The following is a 23,707-nucleotide window of genomic DNA, read 5'->3' on the forward strand; positions in this document are numbered from 1 at the left end:
ATGTTTAATGTGTAACTTATGTTCACCCATTGCCCATTGGTATTCTCCTCATTCCATACTCCCCACTACACCAAGATGCTTGCAAGCCTCAATATCGACTTGAACGGTGCCTTTTGACCCCCTGCCGTGACATGAACCTTCTCAAACGCTACCAACTGCTTGTTCACACCCAATCCTTTTATCCCGTTCTCCGGCGGCTCGGCAAAGGCGAACACCGTGTGAGTTTCATCAAATTCACCGGTGTTTGACACTCAACGTGGAGATGCATTTTTGGAAACGTTTCACAGTTGGCATGAGACACTTTGATAATTGAGCTAGTGGGTTTTGAGCCAAACTGTGAGTGAAGGTAGTGTAACTTAAACCGAACCCAAATGGAAACACCACTGGACCTTTGTAGAAACTGTAAGTCCTTCCTGGGTAGTTTCCAGATGCTCTCATTGTCATTATTGTGATTGGAAGTTCTGTCACGTAGTCTTGTGGATACCATGTCAATGGTAGTTTACCTCCTATCATATTTGATCTGATTATGTATATTATGTTTTTAGTTTCTTATAGATTTTGTTTTTAATTTCTTATACACTTTTTTTGGGGTAAAATTCTTATACACTTTCTTTCTTATATACTTTGTTTTCTCTCATTTGTATGATTCTCTTGCCTTTAGATAATTTTGTAAAAATCATGATGTTATTAGATTGTAATTTAGATAAATCTCATGTTTATAATCTTTACTATTATCACAATTCACAGATTCTTAATTCAATTTGACTAAATGCACCAATATTAGCTTTAACATCTTCTGATCTGTTTGGCTATACTCTGGATTTATTTTGTTCCATTCACATTCATTTTTGATTAAGTTAATGATCCATTTCAACAAGTATTTGACTATTTGTGAACAATCATGGCATCTAAGCCGAAACAAACTCTAACTAACACTACAAGAAAACAGCGGTATTCCGACGGACATTCCGACGGAAAATGAAATCCTCGGAATATCCCGAGGAATTTCCGAGGAAATTCCGAGGAAGCACAAAATTGGGTTTCCTCGGAATTTCCTCGGAATATACCGACGGAATTCCGAGGAAATATCAGTCCGTCGGAATATTCCGAGGAAATTCCGAGGAAAAATGTGTTCCTCGGAAAAAACCGATGAATTCCGAGGAAATATTATAGCCGTTGGAGAGCTGTTGGGGGATTTTACAAAATTTCAAGGAAATTCCGACGAACTAGCCTTTTCCGTCGGAATTTCCTCGGTCTGTCGGCAGGATTTAAACTATAAATACAAGCACTCCTCTTCCTCTTCATTCACTCCATTTCTTCATCCTCCCTCTTACTCTATTTACACACGAATTTGATTCATAAAAAATATGTCTTCTTCAAATTATTTTCGTTCTTGGATCGATCGACCTCATTTGGATCCGAACACGAGATTGCTTACGGAAGAATACCAACGAGGTATAACCGAATTCATGGGGTTAGTTCACCGACAACCGGAAGCAAAAACAGGTATGTTAAGATGTCCTTGCTCTAATTGTAAAAATAGAAAGGTTATTAAAGAGTGGGATGTTTGGACTCATCTATATTTGAGTGGGTTTACACGAAGTTACAAAATTTGGTATCATCATGGGGAAACTGATTATGAACATGGTAGTACTAGCGAACCTCAGCCAGCGGTTAGATTAGAAGAACCAATTAGAACGGATGTAGATTATGGTGTAGGTACTGAGCAGATGGTAAATGATCATTTTAGAGGGGAAGATTTACCCAATGCAGAAGCTAGGAGATTTTATGATATGTTGGATGCTGGAAAGCAACCATTGTACGAAGGTTGCAGAGATGGTCATTCAGCTTTATCATCTGCTACAAGATTGATGGGCATTAAAACAGATTATAATTTGGCTGAAGACTGTGTGGATGCGATTGCTGATTTTGTAAAAGGTATTCTACCCGAGGATAATGTAGCTCCTGGTTCATACTACGAGGTTCAGAAACTCGTAGCTGGTCTTGGTTTATCGTATCAGGTAATAGATGTATGCAGCGACAACTGCATGATTTATTGGAGGGCGGATGAACAGCGGGTTACATGCAAATTTTGTGGAAAGCCTCGTTATAAAGATACGAGTGGAAGAGTTCCAGTGCCATATAAAAGGATGTGGTATTTACCTTTGACGGAAAGGTTGCAGAGGTTGTATCTGTCTGAACGCACAGCGCAACCAATGAGATGGCATGCGGAGCACTCAACAGATGGTGAGATCAGACATCCTTCAGATGCAAAAGCGTGGAAGCATTTCCAATCAAAGTATCCCGACTTTGCGTATGAGAGAAGAAATGTCTACCTTGGATTATGTACTGATGGTTTCAGTCCGTTTGGCAAGAGTGGAAGACAGTATTCTCTATGGCCCGTCATTCTTACACCATACAACCTACCCCCAAACTTGTGCTTGCGACGAGAGTTTTTGTTTCTCTCGATTCTCGTTCCCGGACCAGAGCATCCTAAGAGATCACTTGATGTGTTTCTTCAGCCACTAATATATGAGTTGCAACAACTATGGGCTCAAGGTGCTGAAACATACGATGTTTCGTGTAAAGAAAACTTTCAAATGCGGGCAGTACTAATGTGGACAATAAGTGATTTTCCAGCATATGGTATGTTGTCTGGATGGACAACGCATGGAAGGCTATCATGTCCATATTGTCAAGATAACACTGATGCTTTCCAACTAAAACACGGAAGGAAAACGTGTTGGTTTGACTGTCACAGGAGATTCCTACCACCTGATCATCCATATCGTAGGAGTAGGAATTTGTTTACGAAGAACAAGAGGGTGTTTGACAGTCCACCTCCGGAAATTTGTGGGAAAGATTTGAAGATACAACTAAGAGATTTTGGTGCAGAAAGGACGCCAGACGTCGGTGGACATGAGCGTTTTCCGGTAGATGCTGTTGGAGAACTACATAACTGGCACAAAAAAAGTATTTTCTGGGATCTGCCATACTGGGAGGATCATCTGCTAAGGCATAATTTAGATGTCATGCATATTGAGAAGAACTTTTTTGACAATCTCATGAACACGATCCTTAATGTTCAAGGTAAAACAAAGGATAATTTGAAGTCAAGACTGGATTTAGTCGATATATGTGCTCGTTCAGAACTTCATGTTGATGAGAATGGTAGGGCTCCTTTTCCCATATACCGACTTGATGCAGAGGGAAAAGATGCGTTCTTTGATTGGATTTCAAACGATGTGGAATTTCCAGACGGTTACGCATCAAATTTGCGTAACTGTATCGACAGAAAGGAAGGAAAGTTTACTGGCTTGAAAAGCCACGATTGCCATGTAATGATGCAGCGCCTCCTTCCGTTCGCCTTCAAGGAACTATTACCACGAAATGTTCATGAAGCAATTGCAGGGATAAGTGGTTTCTTCCGCGATTTATGCACGAGATCAGTGACTCTTGAAGGTATTGAAAATTTGAAGACTAACATAGCCGTGATTCAGTGCAACCTTGAGAAGATATTTCCTCCCTCATTTTTTGATGTTATGGAGCATCTTGTTATTCACCTGGCAAGAGAATTGGAACTTGGTGGTCCTGTGCAGTATAGATGGATGTATCTGTATGAGCGGTATATGTTCCATTTGAAAAAGATGGTGAAAAATTTAAGTAGGGTGGAAGGTTCTATAGTCGCACAGATGATCAATGAAGAAACTTCAAACTTTGCCGAGTACTACTTTCCAGCAGAAGTTCAGACCAAAAAAGAAGACCTGCTCGGCATGATGATAGAGGCGAACGGGCAACATATCATGTTACGGTTCCAGACATTTTCACAGACGTTGGACGACTTAGCGGAAAACCAAAGGACCGTCGACTTACTGAGCAGGAGCGCAGTCATTTGCAAACATATTTGCTCACCAACTGCGAAGACTTTCTTCAATATGAGAGGTAAATAAATGAGCTTACAAATTTTTATTTTAACAAGTTGAAATTTAAATCTTAATTAATTACATTATTGTCATCATATACAGGATTTTCATGGCAGAAAAGCGGTTCGAGTATAGATACGCCACAGAGGACGAACTAGAAGAAATGAAGCAGAGAGAATTTACTGGATGGATGTTTACTTATGTGAGTGCTTTAAACAAATTAAAATATATTTTATCACATATTTATACTAATTCACATTTATTGATATAACATATATATATGTGCTATTAATAGGTGTCTGCTGGTTTGGCCAGAGGTGAAACATTTGACGATTGGATACGTGAGATGGTCGTTGGACCAAACTTTGTTGTGAAGTCATATCCGAGATTTTGTACTCGAGGATATGCATTCACAACTCAGAAGAGGAGACGTTCGAGTACGACTTATGATGCTGGCGTTTGTTCTGCATCAGGAGATGATGTATACTACGGACACATACATGAGATTTTGGAAATCAAGTATTTGGGCATGGTTGGATTGCGCTGTACTGTTTTCTATTGTGATTGGCACGACAACACTCCAGATCGAGGTGTGAGAACAGATGCATTTGGTGTTACATCAGTAAATTCGAGGCGAAAGCTGCAATATTATGATCCTTTCATTCTTGCTTCTCAGGCCGATCAGGTATTTAAATGTTAATTATTCAGAATGATTCATCATCATGTGTATTAATTTATAATTTTTCTAAATGTTACAGGTTTGTTATATCAAGTACCCCCGGGTAAGGAACAGAGATGATCCATGGGTTACTGTTACAAGACTCAACCCGAGAGGCCGAGTTCAGGGAAGTTCTGAGCTGGAAGACCCACTACAACCAAGCACATCCGGCAACTTAAGTGCAGCAGAAGATTTAGCTGGAGTTGGCCTTGTAGTCGATTTAACCGACTTTGGAGAGGAAGCCGTCGTTCACGTAGAGGATGAACCAGTGATTGGAGAGTTTCACCAAGATCCAATTCAGATTCATCTGGTGATGATGACTCGGAAACAGACTACCATTGATTTTTTTTTTTTTTTTTAAGAAATACCGAGGAAATTCCGAGGAACACTTGATATAACCTCTTTCTCGGATATTAGTTATTTGGTTTATCTAGCAAGGCAAAGCTGAATACGAATTAAAAACTACTCAAAACACAACCAAATAAAACGAAGAAACCATGTAAAAGAAATACGAACTCATAATTAAGAAAAAAAAACTAAGTTCAAAATTAACAGAAAATAAGACCATAAAACGTTAGAATAGAAAAGAAAATAAAATAGCGCGGTCGGAAATCAAATGGCAATACTGGCCGGTGATAGCTCCTACTCCTCGTCTCCTGCTCCAGATGTTCCTGCATCGTTGGGTCTCTTGGACCTCTTTCTTACCCTGTGTGTACCACTCGAACCCGAACCAGAGCTGGATGGAGAGTTGTCCCGATGAACTACATCATCCTTTTGGCAACGACACGGCCTGATACGTGAAATGGCAGCCCAGATCTTGTGTAGCATGTCGTTGTTTGTCTTTATGCTCTGATCTCTCCAATGTTGTTGCTGGCGCGAAGTGGCGTTCGGTGGAAGCTCTTGCAGCTTGTACTGGCTGGAGTCTGATGGGAGTAGCTGATGGGGTTGTGAATCATCTGGAATGGCTTGTGCAGCCTCATCTTCTCCTTCTTCATCAACCACGGCCTTGCCTTTGGTCTGATATTTTGGCGTGAAGAAGGATGGCTTGTCTACTAGTGCGGTAGCAGGGGGTAGGAACTCAACTGCAGCCTCTGAAAGTAGAGCAGTCAGGCCGATCTGAGGCAGGTGGCAGTAGAGTGTTTTCTTCGCTCGGTCCTGGAATACGTAGACGTAAGGACCATCCCGATCGATCCTCGAGTGGGGACCAGCTATGAACTCCTTACTTACTAGAGAAATGACATCCAGGTAGTTCCAAGCAATGTTGTTCGATCTGTCCAGTGCTACCTGCTGGTTCTCGCAGTCTACACCCACATGTCTAAGGATCCGAGTAATCACTGCACCAAATCCACATGCATTGCTCTTGGATTTGGTTACTTTCCCCTTGTATCCTGCTAAGTTTGCGGCCAGCACCGCTCCCATGTTGAAGGCAGTAGCAGGTGGGAATGTAGAGTTTCCAAATGCCGGTAGCAAATGCCTCACACCTTGGTACAGGAGGCACAACTCCCATTGCGTGACTGATGCGGCTGTGGTTGTCCCGTATAGCAATGAGCCAATGAGGCGTGTGGCATATCTCAGTACTGGGCTCCGGATAAGTGACTCCTTTGCCTGAGAAGATCTATAAACCCCTGTGCCAATCGTTTCCCAGAAGTTCAACAGCTCTGAAGTCCAATAAAGACCAGATGTCCTCTCCCCTGCACTCAATCCAAATAGTCCGCAGAGGTCTGTGAAAGATACCTCATAGTATACTTTCTGCACTACGAATGCCAAAAACCTTCCTGATGGCTATCATCGGGACGGCTGACGTATGCGGATGCTATGAACTAGCGTACCAACTCCGGATAAGTGGGTTCGTTGAGGTTGCATAGTTGGCCTAGACCCATGTTCTGGAACATCCCTTCAATGTCTGCTTTGATTCCCAATATTGTCATCGTCTCAGGACATGCTAGTTGTGTAGCCGGAACGGCTACCTTCTTCATGTTGTTGTAGTGGGTCGTATCAGACTTATCCCACTTCTTTGGCCTTTGCTTCTCTCGCTGAGACGAACCCTCTTCTTGTGTGTTCTTCTTTGCTGATGTTTTCGTGCGCTTCATTCTCTACAAAATAGAATCATTGCTCTCAACATGGTTATAATCAATTAAGAACTCAAAGCAACATGAAAATGAAAGGCGAAATCGAGTTGTGATAAAAAAAAACCAAATTGAAAAAAATTCTCAATCCCTAAATCATCTCAAATCATGTTCCAAACTCGTTGATCACAGACAATTGTGTTCTATTCCATGTTTAAACATCTGTTTCATGCATATTTGATCAAAGAATCAACACGGAAATAAGAAATTCACAAAACCCAAAAAATTGCTCAAGAACACGATTTCAGAATGTGGAGATTCGCGGAGTATACCTGTCTTAGGGTGAAAACGAGTGTAGGAATCAGGTAGAGCTCGAAAAATCAAGGGAAATAGAGCCCAAAATTGTTCAAATCGGATGATTATAGAGAGAGAAAGGGGGGGGCGAATTATAGGGGAAATAGGAGGGGATGAGAGTTCTGAGGTTAAGATCCAAAAAGTTCGGGTTTTGCCTTATAATTCTGTTTCCCGCACACGCATCGATCGATGCGTTTTTTGAACAAATACAAATCGATCGATCACATTCTTACGGTCCGGTCCATCTTAGTGATCGATCGATGCGTTTTTGGACTTATATCCATCGATTGATCGGTTAATAAAAAAACTTACAAGATTTTCCGAGGACATTCCGAGGAACAATTGAGATTCTCGATCGATCGATGGGATAATCTCATCGGTCGATCACATTCTTACGGTCCGGTCCATCTTAGTGATCGATCGATGCGTTTTTGGACATATATCCATCGATCGATCCGTTTATTAAAAAACTTGCAAGATTTTCCGAGGACATTCCGAGGAACAATTGAGATTCTCGATCGATCGATGGGATAATCTCATCGATCGATCACATTCTTACGGTCCGGTCCATCTTAGTGATCGATCGATGCGTTTTTGGACATATATCCATCGATCGATCCGTTTATAACAAAAAATTGACGTATTGAAACCCCAAACACTAGTTCTTCGGAATTTCCTCGGAATATTCTGAGGAAATTCCGAGGAAGAAGAGGGTTTCCTCGGAATTTCCTCGGAATATTCCGAGGAAATTCCGAGGAAGAAGAGGGTTTCCTCGGAATTCCCTCGGAATAATCTGAGGACATTCCGAGGAAATATGGTTTTTAAACCGAAAACAACGTTTTCCGGTTTGAATAACACCTATATAACCCTTATTAAGTGTCTTACGTTCATTATGAAGTCAAAAATTTGCTTCTTACCGTATAATTAACACTTTTCCGATTGTATGAACGAAATCCCACAACATAAGAGAAACACTTATACCTTTTAATGAACGGTAAAGGGAATACTTTCAATTAGTTTTGAAATTTGTTATTTTATGGTTTATGCTCATCTATACAAAGAATCCTCAATGGTATGCATTACAATTGTATAAGAAATGAAATACGGCAAAAAAATTGATGTTTTGAAACCCCAAACACTAGTTCCTCGGTATTTCCTCGGAATATTCCGAGGAAATTCCGACGGATATTTTACTATCCGTCGGAATTTTCTCGGAATATTTTCATTTTAATGTCCGTCGGACCCTAGGTTTTATAACCACGAGCCCCTTCTTCTTCCCCATTTCTCTCTTCTTCCTATGCGCGACTCCTCTCTTCTCTCCGGCGATTTCCCCCTGAAATCCGACGATATCTCCGGCGATCTCCCCCTTCTCTTACACAAATCATGTAAGGACCCTATCCCACTCTCTTAGGTTTTATTTGTTAGGTTTTTCTGTAGTTTTGATAGATTTTTGTTAGGGTGATTGGTTAGGATTGTGATTTGGTTGTATAATAGGTTTAGAATTATGATTTGGTTGAATAATTTGTTTTGTTGAATTGATTTAGAATTTTTTAATAATTTTTTTATTTTTTTTGTATTTATAAAATCGATTTTTGTATATAAAATCGATTTTTGTATTTTACAAAACGATTTTTCTATATAAATTTGATTTTTTGGATTTTACAAAAAACATTTTGTATATAAATTCGATTTTTTGGTTTTTACAAAACATTTTAAATATCTATAAAACTTTTTTTGTGATTAAAAACTATTATTTGGGATTTAAAAATATTTTTAATATATATATATATATATATTATTAAAACTATTTTTTTTGTAATTATTAAACTATTTTTATTTATTAAAACTATTTTTTTGTTTATTAGAACTATTTTTATATATTTATTAAATATTTTTAATATATATAAATCTTTTTTTGTGATTAAATTATTTGGGATTTTTTTTTTTTTTAAATTAATTTATATATTTCTCTATTTATTAAATATATTTTTTTAATTTACAGGTCTCATGATGATCAGACCCGGCCTCGACAGCGTCGTGGTCGTGGTGGTACGGGGAGCCAGTCTCGGGATTCCAGCCATTTTCAGGATTCCCCTTCGCCCCACAGCTCCAACCACACATCTCCCTCTGCTGCACCCGCTCCTGCTCCTCTCGCTCCCGCTCCTCTCGCTCCCGCTGCTGCATCCGCTCATGCTCCTCTCGCTCCCGCTGCTGCATCCGCTCCTGTTCCTCCGGGTCCTCCGGGAGTGATGAGTGTTGCGGAGTTGGTTCAACAGCCCGGTCGTGACCATCTTCCGTATCTCACTCCGTATCCACATGGACGGGGTCAAACATGGTAATTAAACATTTTTTTTCTTTAAATTTGGATTCATTATTAACCGTTTGTTCTTTTTATTAGGTTCAACCAATCCGGGAACGGGATCAGCGCATGGATCAACCGTATGATGTACTCGGCCCACGACAGTGGACATCCGACTTTCACTCACTTCCCTACCGACAAGCAGGTTCTGTGGTTTCGTCAGTTTGCGGTAAGTATTCTAATTTTTTACTTATATTTTTAATCTTTAATATAAATTTTCTACTAATTGTGTTTTTTTTCCAGCAAGAGTTCAACTGGAATTCCGATGAGACGCTCTTCATCTATCACCACTTCGTCCATAAAGTTATGGACAACTATGGGAAGCAGATCCACGAGTGGAAGAAGAAGTGGGAAATCAATAAGGTTCGATTTAATTTATTAAACAATTTTTTAATTTATTAAACTATTTTTTAATTTATTAAACTATTTTTTTTTTATTAAAAGGTCCCAAAGTCGATGAACGACACGGTCTGGAAGGAGTTGTGTGCGCATTGGGATAAGGAAGAGACGAAAGAAACTTCTTCCACCAACTCCACCAACCGCAGGAGCGACCGTAAAGGGAAGGGCATCTACAAGCATAACTTGGATGCTCAATCTATTGCCACTCTGGGAGATCGCATGGTAAGTTCAACCGCTTTTTCTTCAATTATTTGAGTTTCAGAATTTTAATTTATTGTGCATTTCTTCTAATTTCTAATGTTTCTTTAATTTATGTTTTTTTTCAAGGCGGAAGAAAATGATGGCGAGCCGGTTGATGATCTCGCCCTAATGAGGAGGGCGTATACCAACAAGAAGACCGGCCAGATTGATGACGGTCTTGTGAGGGACGTGTTCGACCTGGTCCAAACTCAGGTGGTAGACGAAGTGTCTCAGCTTCAAACCGAGGATGACGCTTCGACGGCTTCGACCAACTTGTCCCGGTTTCGAATCAACGAAATCGTTGAATCCGTAAGTTCTTTTTTTTTTTTAAAGTTCAATTCATTTATTTCTTGGTTTAAATTTGTAAATTTGGCTATTTTCTATTCAGTCGGTTCCAAAGAAGAAGGGACGTTTGGTCTGTTTGGGTCGTCGTCGCACCCGGTCGGTTCCTCCTTCTTCTGCACCACCGCCCTTTGTTGATCCAGAAGTACTTACGGCTCAGTTGAAGGACAAAGATGATCGTATATCTTTGTTGGAGACCCAGATGGCGGCTCAACAGGCGGGCTATGAGGCACAGATGATGGAGATGATGCAGAGGATGTATCCGAACGAGGTGTTCCCGGACGTGCCAGACCCGTAGTTTTTTTTTTTCCAAAAACTCGGAATGTTTTATTTTTATTTGTGGAACTTTGAATATTAATTAATATGATTTCAATTTTAATTTTAATTTCATATTTTCTAATTTAAATTTCAGAAATTTTATTTTTTTAAAAAAATTAATATTTTTTACATTCTGACGAAATTAATTATATTTTTTACTCGATCGATCGATGCGTTTTTGGACATAAATCCATCGATCGATCTGTTTACAAAAAAACGTTCGGAATATACGCAGTTCAACCTCCGGACAAGGAATGGCTAGTGGAGTTAAAAGTTATGGATATAGTTCCATACGCTGGCGCCATTGTAAGTCTGATGTATGTGATGGTTGGTTCGAGACCAGATTTTTCCTTTGTTGTTGGCTTGGTCAGCAGGTTCATGTCGAAGCCTAGTAGAGAGCACTGGAAAGCTGTGAAGTGGATACTAAAATATCTACAAGGAGCTAAGGATGTTTGCTTGACCTTCTCAAAGTCAGAACACTTGATAATGAAAGTTTCAGTGACTCGGGTTATTCAACTGATCTTGACAAGCAAAAATCAGTGACTGATTATTGTTTTTAAATGGGAGGTAATATTGTTAGCTGGAGATCATCACTGCAGCATGTTGTACCATTGTTTACAACAGAGGCTGAGTACATGGCTTTGTCAGAGGCCACAAAGGAAGGGTTATGGTTGAGAGAGTTCTGCAGTGAATTGGGTTTTGATTTAGAGTATTTTAAGCTGCATTGCAATTTATAGAGTGTTATTTGCCTAACTAAGAACTCTGTTCATCATGAAATGACTAAACACATTGCTAACAAAATTCATTTCATTCGAGATATCATTGATTTTGGCATGGTTAAAGTTATAAAGATCCAAACTACTCTAAATCCTGCAGGCTTACTAACTAAGAGTTTACCTGCGCGTTCGAGAAGCATCTTGTAACGCTATGGATCATTACCTGAGCGCGTATTGAGGTACTCCGCGATGGTTCTGTTGTTTGGCCGTCTCATCAAAAGGAGTACATGAAAGTCAGAGAGCAAACATGTTAGTGGTTTGTTTCTGAGAAAAAAACAATAAGATTAACTAGCAAATGGAAGAGTTTAGTTACTTACGATGGGGTTACTGGAATTTATCCAAAGAAGTTCTGATTTTTAGAACCTTTGCATGAGGTTTTTCCCAAAAAAATGGTCCCCACACTTACGTACACTTATATAATATATACATATACATATATAAATGTTTAGAGCTCTAATGGGTAGAACTCCATTGGAGGTGCTCTAAGAGTCTTAATATTGTCGGGAAATAGGAGTCGTATTAGTCTATCAAAACACTTGTACATTTCTCTTCTCTGCTAAACATGAATCTCAGTGAGACTAAGACGAATCTTCCGTCATTATGGATAATATGCAACATATCAATCACTGAATCGATCAAAGGGACTGGTATTCATCGATTTGCTCAACTTGCACTCTCGGCTGTTTCTTCATGACAACAACATATTTTTTTGTTAAATTACAAAATTACATCTAAGAAAGTGGACAAAATTTGTGTGCATCTCAAAGTAGCCAGCTAAATCGTGTAATTATCCCATATAACAACTTATGTTTTGTTTGTGTTATTTTTGTAACGCCGCGGATCAGTGAAATGATCATATCAATTATTATACAAGGATAAAAAGACAACTGGCACATTCTCATGACAAGGATTTCACAAAATCAAACATACAACTTAAATAAAAGATTTTTTTTTTTCAAGTCCTGATCAAGCATAAAAAGTTAAAAATAAAAAAGAGAGTGGTGGATAAAGCTTTGCGTGAGCTCTTCTTCTTCTTCTTCTTCTACTTTAGAAGAGCTTTGGGCTTGTGTATTTTTGAACTTGATCGGAGATGCTTACCTATGCGTAGTAGTGCAAGAAAAAAAACATAATGTGAGCGACAACAACCACATGTACACACACACATTATTGATAATCAAAACAAATACACACCTTGATGAGTCTTGGAGGTGTTACTAACGATATCAGACGACAACTTTTCCTGTCATACAATGGTGCTGTTGTTAATAATCAAAGTAATGAATTTCTCAACCAAAATATTAAAAAAAGAGAGATGTAGATTATATAACCTGAATATCAATTAGGGAGACAAGAGTGGTCTGATCCTGAATATCAATTTGGGAGACAAGAGTGGTTTGATCCTGATCAGAAGATCCCTTTAGACTCTTATCGGACTGGATTATTTGCATACAGGCAGAACAACGTAGCAACGAGGCTTGAGAACCTAGTGTTTTCTTCATCCCGACCAAACTGTATAAGATTAGCAACAACAACCATACATAATGTTAACAACAAATACCACCTAGCTACTGCTTAATTATAGAGAGAATAATCAAAATTACAAATAGCACAACCTTGATGATGACGTCTGAGGCTTCGAGGTGCTAGCAACAACATCAGACGACAACTTTCCCAGTTATATAAGTTGTCGTGATTAATAATCAAACTAATAAATTTCCCGACCAAACAAAAACAAAAATAAGTAGATTATATAACCTGAATATCAGTTCCGGAGACAAGAGTGGTCTGATCAGTTCTCTTCAGACTCTTATCTGATTGGATAGGCAACGAGACTTGAGAGCCTAGTGTATTCTTCATGCGACTCAGTGCGGCCAATCTGGGCGGCAACAAGAACAATCACCATTCATATAGATCTATATATATATATACTGCTAATTAATTAATTAATAAGTATCAAAAATAAACGGACACCTCTTTCGTTCTTCTCTGACTGAGAGAGGTCGGAATAGAGAACGGTAAGGTGGTCTCCTCATGCGTGAAGAACGCCCTGGTCCCATGCCCCGAGTCTTTCCCATGACTAACTCTCCCTCCTAAACAAACCGAGCAAGTCGGAATCCCTAGCTATATTCATATATACACACAAAACGTTGGGCCTATTCCCAGGTTTATATTCTTTAATTCCAATTCTAGCCCATACGTTTGGGCCTATAATTTGTTTTAATACCCAGACTTGTCTTCATTACAACTATTTTTGAGCGGGTGACTAAAACCTTAAGCATCGCTTTTCTTCATTTAATACTACAATGTTCAAAAAAAATTACTAAGGATAACTAGGGTTTGGTAACATTTGGATGGCGACAAAAAAAAACGATTTTGAAACGGTTACTTTCCCTGAAGTTTCTCGCCACCGTCTAGGTGGTTGAAGGTGATTTCTCAAGCAGAGGGTCGGTTAATTTGTTGATACTGACCACGATGCCATGTATCCCCACGATCTCTTAACGAAAATCGTGATGAAGTGGGATCATTTCCAAGTTGGAAAAGGTCCTATAAATATCAATCGAAAATATGGAAACTTTACTAGCACTTTCATCATCTATTTTCCAAATCTCTCTTTCATTTGGTATCTCTTCATCATTGAAGGGCGGAGATTCCCCCCTTTTTTTCCCACATTCATAAGTGCCATGCCAGCTTCTTCATTCATACTAGCTAGGTCATCATTGGGTGTTTGATAGAAATGTAGAAACTATGGAAAACTGAAATGATAATTTGATGCCGTCCTGCATTCGACTTTGTAAATTATTTAGATAGAGATAATCCTAAGACTCTAGTCACTTGTTCCTTAACAGAAGTTGTCGGGAAATAGGAGGCATATTATGTTGTATTTAGAACATGAAACTAAGAGAAGAAGATGAGCTGAATAGTTTTCTTATTTGATAAATGAAGAATTACATAAGCTTAAATAGAAACTGAAGACAACAAACTAGCGTAAAAGTCTCAACGCCTAACTACTCTGATCCTAATAATTAGGATGACTTATTCAGCAAGAAACAACTAAAAACGAAAACAAACTTATCCCTCAAGTCTCGGAACTACTCAACGACCAAGTCATATGCTTCAATCCCTCCCTTAAACTGCAAACACTCTGTTTCAGTTTACTTCTTCCTTTGGACCAACACCTAACATCTTCCTTAACTTCTCGAACACGTCCAACTTCACCGGCTTTGTCATGATATCTGATATCTGTTCTTGCGTGGAACAATAGTCCAAATTGATCACACCTTCACTGACAAGTTCACGCAAGAAATGATACCTTACGCTGATATGCTTGCTTTTCCCATGTAGCACTGGATTCCTTGAAAGCTTGATTGCAGAGCTGTTGTCACAGAACATAGTTATACCTTCCTCTTGATCTAATCCAATTTCACTGAGAACATTCTTCAACCAAACAGCTTGACACGCCCCATAAGCTGCAGATACATACTCTGCTTCAGTAGTGGAGAGTGTGACAATGGGCTGCTTCTTTGATGCCCACGAGACAGCTCCACCACTCCACATGAAAGTATACCCTGAAGTACTCTTTCTATCGTCCTCATCACCCGCATAGTCGCTATCCACATAGCCAACTAGACTCGCATCCCCACCTCTTTTGTACTGAATACCATACTCTCGAGTTCCTTGGACATACCTCAAGATCCTTTTTGCTGCAGACAGGTGTGATTCTCCAGGTTTCTCCATATACCTGCTCACTAGGTTGACGGAGTAGATGAGATCTGGCCTTGTAGCAGTTAAGTATCTGAGACTTCCCACCAGTTGCTTGAACGAAGTAGGATCGATGCTGGTTCTATCTCCATCTTTGGTTAGTTTGTTACCAGGAACCATTGGGTTTCTCACCGCATTGCACTCCTCCATACCGAACTTCTTCAGTATGTCCTCTGCATACTTCTTTTGACTAATGAAAATGCCATGATCATCTTGAATAACTTCCACTCCGAGAAAGTATTTCATCTGTCCAAGATCAGTCATGGCAAATTCGTTTTCCATGGAGGCTTTAAACCTTTTGAGAAGCTCACCCGAGTTACTTGTATATATCAAATCATCAACATAAAGACTGATGATAAGAATACCTTCCTTCTCAGTCTTCACAAACAGGGTATGCTCGCAGTAGCATTTCTGGAAGCCTTCTTTGACAAAGTAACCTTCAATCCTGCTATACCATGCTCTTGGAGCTTGTCTTAGACCATACAAGGCTTTGTTTAACTTGTACACCTTCCCTTCTTCTTCTCTGCACTCGAAGCCCTTAGGTTGCTCAACGTACACGTCTTCATTTAGGTCTCCGTGAAGAAATGCACTCTTTACGTCAAGCTGTTGAACTACCCACCCTTGTTGAGCCGCCAAACCAAGAATCAACCTTATTGTGTCCCATCTTGCCACAGGTGCGAAGACCTCATGAAAATCAATGCCATGGGTTTGATGAAAGCCCTTTGCTACAAGTCTTGCCTTGAACTTGTCTATGTCTCCTTTCTCGTTGAACTTGGTTTTAAAAATCCATTTCACCCCAATCACCTTAGCACCGTCTGGCAAGTCTACCAACTCCCAAGTGTTGTTATCGTTGATAGACTTTATCTCTGCCTCCATTGCCTTCCTCCATTTCTCTTCTTTTATAGCTTCCTCAAACTTCTCTGGATCATCTTCTCCAATGAACAGAGCCATGAGCTCTGCCTCGCCTTCTTCAATGATCATACTCAGTCCTTCACAGACGTAATCTTTCATCCAAGTTGGTCTTTGTATGTTTCTACCAGCTCTGTTTGATCCAACTGCTCTTGTTTCTTCGTTCGTAACTACTTGTTCACCAGTTTGATCGGCTTCTGCAACTTCTTCTTCTTCACCGCGAGTCTCTAGTGGTTCTTCTCTGCCCACAGCCTCAGTACCCACAGCTTCTGTCTCTTCTTCTATCTCAGCGATATCTTTCAAGACTTCATCATCATCAGGTTTCTCTTCCCAATTCCACATCTTTTCTTCATCGAACCTTACGTCTTTACTGATGATGATCTTCTTTGTAGTGGGATCATAGAGACGGTACGCCTTTGACTCCTTACTTACCCCAAACATTACGCACTTAACGCTCTTTTCTTCTAGCTTGGTTCTCTTCTCATATGGGATCATGGCGTAGGCTAGACATCCAAACACTCGGAGATGTTCCACTGACGGTTTGTGCTTGCTCCATGCTTCTGACGGAGTGACTTCTCCCAGTATTGCCGTTGGACTTCGGTTCAGAATGTGGACTGCATACTGCGTCGCCTCAGGCCAGAACCTCAGTGGAACTTTCATTCCAAATAGCATACACCTCACCATGTTCATAATGCTTCTGTTCTTCCTCTCTGCGATGCCATTTTGCTGAGGTGTATAAGCCGCAGTGAGTTGTCTTTTGATACCGTTGTCAACACAGAAGTCTTGGAAGGCCCTTGAGTTGTACTCTCCCCCCCTATCGGTTCTCAGACAGATTAACCACTCTCCTGTTTCTCTTTCTGCCGCCACCTTAAAGTCCTTAAACACTCTTAACGCCTCTGATTTCTCATTGAGAAAATATGTCCAACATTTTCTACTAAAGTCGTCAATGAAGTTTATGATGTACCTCTTCCCACTCTCTGAGATTGGTGAGATAGGACCACAGATGTCACTGTGTACCAGCTCCAGGTTCTTCTTTGATCTCCACTCACTGCGTTTTGGTATGTTTGCTCGATTCTGTTTCCCCTTCATGCACACTTCACAGACTGCTCCAGTGTTGGTGATTGCAGGAAGACCCGCTACCATGTCTTTCTCCGCAAGAGTGGCTAGAGAGGTGAGACCAAGATGACCAAACCTCTTATGCCATGTTTCCTCTGGTGCCTCATCCTTACTGCACACTTGGTTCATCTCCAGACACTCCTTGGGCTCCATCACTGTAGCTAAGATGACAAACATACGGTTAACAGACATTGCAGAATGCATGATCATTCGTTTCTGTTGTTTATGCCAAACTCTGCACTCGTTGTCTTCTATAACAATCTTCAAGCCCTTCTGTTGCAGCTGCCCCACGCTTAGAAGATTGTTTCTCAACCCTGGCACAAAGTAGACCGAGGAGATTACTTGCACAATACCATCAATCTCCAATCTTAAGTCTCCTCTTCCTTCTACTTGCATTCTTCTATCATCACCGAGCTTCACTTGTTGTCTGAAACTCTCATCCAGACTGACAAACCACCCTTTGGTTCCGCACATATGATTCGAGCATCCTGAGTCTAGATACCACACTAGCTCCTCCTTCTTATCCACCATCGCCATCAGTAGTACATCTTCCTCCAACTCAGCATAGTTGGCTGCTTTCTCCCATAGAGGACACTCGTTTTTAAAGTGACCTAGCTTGTGACATTTGTAGCACTCCACATTGCTTTTGTCAAAGCTGGAGCCTCCTCTACCACCTCTTCCTCCTCTGTAACCTCCTCTTCCTCTTCCATAGCTACCACGACCTCTGTTTCCCTCCATTTTCAGTGCTCGTTCATCACCATTCTCATGCTTACTGAGATTCTGCTCGTGTACCAGTAGGGAACTTTGTAGCTCGTCCACCGTGAGCTCCTTGATGTCTTTGGACTCCTCAATTGCACATACCACGTATGTGAACTTTTCCACAAGTGTCCTGAGTATCTTCTCTACAATCTTGTCATCCGGCATCTCTTCTCCAAGATTCCTCATATCGTTGGCCACCATCATCACTCTAGCGAAGTAGTCTGTGATGGTATCTCCTTCTTTCATCTCTAGCACCTCAAAGTTCCTTCGTAGCCTCTGGAGTTGAGCGCTTTGAACTCTCTTGTTCCCTTGATACTTCACCTTCATGGACTCCCAGATATCCTTGGAAGTATCCTTCTTTGCGATCGTCTTCAAGATGGATTTGTCGATAGATGAAAAGAGATAGTTCTTCACCTTCAAGTCCTTCAGCTTCTGTTCCGCGATCTCTGTCTGTTGTGCCTCCGTCAGGATCGCGTTTCTCTCCGTTTGAGTCACTCCTGTCTCGATGAGTTCCCACCATTCCTTGGACCTCAACAAATTCTCCATGAGCATAGCCCAATGCTCATAATCACCATCAAACTTAGGAATGCTCAGTGACCTATCTTTCTCACTCATTTTGATCTCTCTTTTGTTTCTCACAGCAGCTCGTTTACTCAATTAAGATAAGAGCTCTGATACCACTTGTTGTATTTAGAACATGAAACTAAGAGAAGAAGATGAGCTGAATAGTTTTCTTATTTGATAAATGAAGAATTACATAAGCTTAAATAGAAACTGAAGACAACAAACTAGCGTAAAAGTCTCAACGCCTAACTACTCTGATCCTAATAATTAGGATGACTTATTCAGCAAGAAACAACTAAAAACGAAAACAAACTTATCCCTCAAGTCTCGGAACTACTCAACGACCAAGTCATATGCTTCATATTAGTCTATCAAAACACTTGTACATTTCTCTTCTCCGATAAAAATATGAATATAAGTGAGATTCAGACGAATCTTCCATCATTATGGACGACTATACGCAACATATCAATCACTGAATTAAGTTGATCAATGGGAGTGATGATATTCATCCCTTTGCTCAAGTTGCACTCTCGGCTGTTTATGTTCTTTTTGTAACGCCGCGGATCAGTGAAATGACCAAATCAGTTAGTATACAAAGGATAAAAAGACAACTGGCACATTATCATGACAAGGATTTCACAAAATCAAACATATAACTTAAATAAAAGGTTCTTTTTTTTTTTTAAAGTCCTGATCAAGCATAAAAAGTTACAAAATAAAAAAGAGAGTGGTGGTAACTTAGGTGGCGGATACAGCTTTGCGTGAGCTCTTCTTCTTCTTCTTCTTTAGAAGAGCTTTGGGCTTGTGCATCTTTGAATTTGATCGGAGACGCTTACCTATGCGTAGTAGTGCAAGAAAAAAAACATAATGTGAGCGACAACAACCACATTATTGATAATCAAAACAAATAGACGACACCTTGATGAGGCTTGGAGGTGCTACTAACGATATCAGACGACAACTTTTCCTGTCATATATAAATGGTGCTGTAATTAATAATCAAATTAATTAATGAATACTTCTCAACCAAAATAAAAAGATGTAGATTATATAACCTGAATATCAATTTGGGAGACAAGAGTGGTCTGATCCTGATCAGAAGATCCCTTTAGACTCTTATCAGACAGGATTATTTGCATACAGGCAGAACAACGTAGCAACGAGGCTTGAGAACCTAGTGTTTTCTTCATCCCGACCAAACTGTATAAGATTAGCAACAACAACCATACATAATGTTAACAACAAATACCACCTAGCTACTGCTTAATTATAGAGAGAATAATCAAAATTACAAATAGCACAACCTTGATGATGACGTCTGAGGCTTCGAGGTGCTAGCAACAACATCAGACGACAACTTTCCCTGTTATATAAGTTGTCGTCATTAATAATCAAACTAATAAATTTCCCGACCAAACAAAAACAAAAATAAGTAGATTATATAACCTGAATATCAGTTCCGGAGACAAGAGTGGTCTGATCAGTTCTCTTCAGACTCTTATCTGATTTGATAGGCAACGAGACTTGAGAGCCTAGTGTATTCTTCGTGCGACGCAGCGCGGCCAATCTGGGCGGCAACAAGAACCATCACCATTCATATAGATCTATATGTATACTGCTAATTAATTAATTAATTAATAAGTATCAAAAATTAACGGACACCTCTTTCGTTGTAAGCCTCTTTCTCCGACTGAGAGAGGTCGGAATAGAGAACGGCGAGGAAGTGGTAACCCTATGGGTCTACAACGCCCTGTTCCCATGCCCCGAGTCTTTCCCATGATTAACCCTGCCTCCCAAACAAATTGAGCAAGTCGGAAACCCTAGCTACATTCATATATATACACAAAACGTTTGGGCCTATAATTTGTTTTAATACCCAGACTTGTCTTCATTACAACTATTTTTGCGCGGGTGACTAAACCTTAAGCATCGCTTTGCTTCATTTAATACTATAATGTTTTGAGTTTGGCAAAAAAGAAAAAAAAAGAGAGGCAAATTTCAAACCAAATCAAAACCAAATTGTCCCAACTATTTGGTTATTCTTTAGCAACCCAAAATGTTTGGTTTGATTCTATTTAAAACTTAACCAAACCAAAAGGCCAAAATGTTAAATATATTAATAACATTAAAATTTAATATAATTTACTATCTTGCCTAAACAGTTAACGATAATGTTATATATTTTTCTTAGCAAAACAAAAGAATATGATTTTCTTATCTTACACTATCATCGAAAATAAAACTACCTATATTAGATCTGAAATTAGTCATTTACAGTTATTAGATCTAACTATTCATATTTTTTATGATGTTTGATTTTTACGTCCAAACGAAAATTAATGATTTATTTATTATTTAATAAATATTTTTTTCTTAACTGAACTAGACGCGACTACAATAATTGAATTTTTGTTGGACATCACATGATATGTGCATTCATTGATACTAGTAATAGATTTCTTTTGTTGAACAATATAAGAATTCTAGTTTTTTTTTTCATAATTGCATTTTATCTAATTTGGTTTATAACAAATAAAACGTTTGGTTGGAAATGTTTATGACCCTTTAAATTTAGGACCCGGCTATGATTTGTTCATTTTCCTAACGATGTCCAAGCCAGGTGGTGGATAATGTTTTGCGCGTGATTCAGCACAACGCCGACTACTATGTAACACTTTCTGTCACACACATGCAGGGCCGGACCTGGGTAAAGCCGGATGAAACATTCGTCTAGAGCCCCCAATTTTTTTGAAAAAAATTACATATATGTAAGCCACCAAATTTTTTTAAAAAGGTCCCCAAATTTTCTTAAATTTTTTTTCAATGAAATTTTTACAAAAATCGCCTAAGGCCCCCAAAATCTCAGGACCGGCTCTGCACACATGCATTCCATAGAAACAAGAGCTACACAAACAAGTCATGAGCCACTGGTTGGTGCATGTGTCTTCAAAAGTCGACACATAGGACATCAGAATAGATAAGGGCAAGGTTTCCCAAGGTAAGGACAACGCTTTGCCTTGACGGGACGACTCTTCCCCATGACTAACTGTGCCTCCTGAACAATTTGGGGAAGCCGCAAACCCTAGCTATATATAATATACAAACAATTGAGTTTTCCTTTTAAATCGTAAAATTTAGTTTACATTCAATTTCTTTTTGGCTCCTTAATCTTCTTCTTCTTTTGCGCTTGTGGAGTAATCGCATCTATGAACTTGATCGGAGCTGCTTAGTTATGCTGAGTCATGTAAAAAAACATAATGTGATGAGCGACAACAACCACCACCATGCATATATACACATTATAGAGAGAATAATCAAACCAAATAGACACCTTGATGGCGATTGAAGCATGGAGGTGCTAGTAAGTAGTAACAATATCAGACGACAGTTTTTCCCGTTAAATATAAATGTTGTAGTAGTTAATAATAATCAAATTAATGAATTTCAACCAAACAAAAAAGAAAGAGTAGATTATATAACCTGAAAATATATATCCGTTCCCAACCATTTAGTCCATCTTTAATTTTTACTACATCTATCCGTCGAGAATTCTCAACCACCTTTGTCCGTGGAGAAAACTTTAATATTTTTTTTAATATTTAAGTAATTAATTTTATAATAATATTAAAACTAACTAATTAAAATATTAATTAAAAAAATAATTTAAATTAGTTAAAAGGTTAATAATACATAGAAGTTTTAAAAATTTAAATACTTCATTAAGAATCGCTAGCAATTAACTTCGAAATGGTGCTTGGCTTCTCCATTATTGACTCAGTGATAGTCCGGTTTCTCTGGAGCTCAGTCCGGTATAGCTGAAGCTCAGCCCATATATCAGCATTATGGGCTTTCGAGAGCTCAATTTCGTTATCCTTGTTCTTGATATATTCCATAATAACCTCAATTCCAGACACAAGAGTGGTCTGAAGCTGATCAGATCCCTTTAGACTATTATCTGGTTCGTTTATTTCCAATTCCTTACGGGTAGAACAAGGTAGCAACGAGACTGATTCAGAGCCCAGTGTTTTCTTCATGCCACACTGTGCAGCCAATCTAGGCAACAACAACCATACATAGTTTGAACAACAAATTAAATACCACCAATATATACATAGCTACTGCTTAATTATAGAGAGAATAATCAAAATTATAAATAAGACACCTCGATGATGGCGTCTGAGGCTTCGAGATGCTAATAACAACATCAGACGACAACTTTCCCTGTTATATATATCATATAAGTTGTTGTGATTAATAATCAAACTAATGAATTTTCTCGACCAAACAAAAAAAGAAAGGGTAGATTATAGAACCTGAATATCAATTCCGGAGACAAGAGTGGTGTGATCCTGATCAGTTCTCTCCAGACTCTTATCTGATTGGATCTCCAACGAGACTTGAGAGCCTTCACGTAGTTCGGCCAATCTGGGCGGCAACAAGAACCATCACCATTCATATTGATCTATATATACTGCTAATTAATTAATTAACAAGTATCAAAAAATAAACGGACACCTCTTTCGTCGAAATTAAATTTGTTTGAGTGAGAGAAGTCGGACTAGACGACCGCAAGGTGGTATCCCATTGGGTATACAACGTCCTATCTTGGGGCGAGTTCTTTTAGCCATGACTAACTCTGCCTCCTAAACAAACTGAGGAAGTCCGAAACCCTAGCCACATTTATACTGTATATACAAAAAATTTGGGCCTAACCGAGGTCTATAGTTTGTTTAATACCCGAACTTGCTTCATTACAACTATTTGGAGGGGGTAATTGATCAAACTTCACGCATCGCTTTGCTTCATTTAATATGGAGTATTAAATTTCTAGTGTTATTACTGTTGAAACTCTAACTAAACACATGCTGTGTCCATATATTTCAGAGCAACTATCCAATAAATTCCTTTAATGGAATATAACTAGAATATGACCTTCATTGTTGTATCGTGTAAACACTATAAAGTAATGTATTTATATGTCAAAAACATATTATACAATATATATCTGTGAATCTTCAAACAACCTGAGCTTGCAATTTAGGCAACCAGTAAACCCGTAGAATGTAGATGCAAATACAGAGATTTGAGTGAAGTGTAGTTTT

At 39.2% G+C, this 23,707-nt stretch overlaps 1 protein-coding gene across 3 annotated transcripts; it reads right to left on the minus strand.

The window, feature by feature from the left end:
* Positions 1-12,336: 12,336 nt before the first annotated feature.
* Positions 12,337-20,419, minus strand: LOC106378876. Of its 3 annotated transcripts, none has more exons than XM_048746890.1 (6): positions 20,268-20,419; positions 13,251-13,371; positions 13,109-13,167; positions 12,860-13,004; positions 12,687-12,735; positions 12,337-12,593 (listed from the first exon to the last, which is right to left on the minus strand). In XM_048746890.1, the coding sequence occupies exons 1-6, from the start codon at positions 20,381-20,383 to the stop codon at positions 12,538-12,540; spliced, it is 546 nt and encodes a 181-aa protein (XP_048602847.1). In that variant the 5' UTR covers positions 20,384-20,419; the 3' UTR covers positions 12,337-12,537. The 3 variants fall into 3 exon arrangements, with proteins under 3 accessions (XP_048602847.1, XP_048602845.1, XP_048602846.1); XM_048746888.1 differs by having other exon boundaries at positions 12,824-13,004; positions 20,268-20,413; XM_048746889.1 differs by lacking the exon at positions 20,268-20,419 and adding an exon at positions 13,467-13,622 and having other exon boundaries at positions 12,824-13,004.
* Between the last annotated feature and the right edge of the window lie 3,288 nt (positions 20,420-23,707).

This window comes from Brassica napus, chromosome C2 (genome assembly GCF_020379485.1).
Source record: "Brassica napus cultivar Da-Ae chromosome C2, Da-Ae, whole genome shotgun sequence".
NCBI lineage: Eukaryota > Viridiplantae > Streptophyta > Magnoliopsida > Brassicales > Brassicaceae > Brassica > Brassica napus.

Bases quoted from the DNA above. Each gene is read 5' to 3' on its own strand.
- LOC106378876 (XM_048746888.1), bottom strand. From the start codon at position 20,383: ATGGGAAAGACTCGGGGCATGGGAACAGGGCGTTGTAGACCCATAGGG. The intron at 13,372-20,267 runs GTGTCCGTTAAT...GTTGCCGCCCAG, and splicing joins AGAGGCTTACAACGAAAGAG to ATTGGCCGCACTGAGTCGCA. The intron at 12,594-12,686 runs GTGTGTATTTGT...TACTACGCATAG, and splicing joins CACCTCCAAGACTCATCAAG to GTAAGCATCTCCGATCAAGT.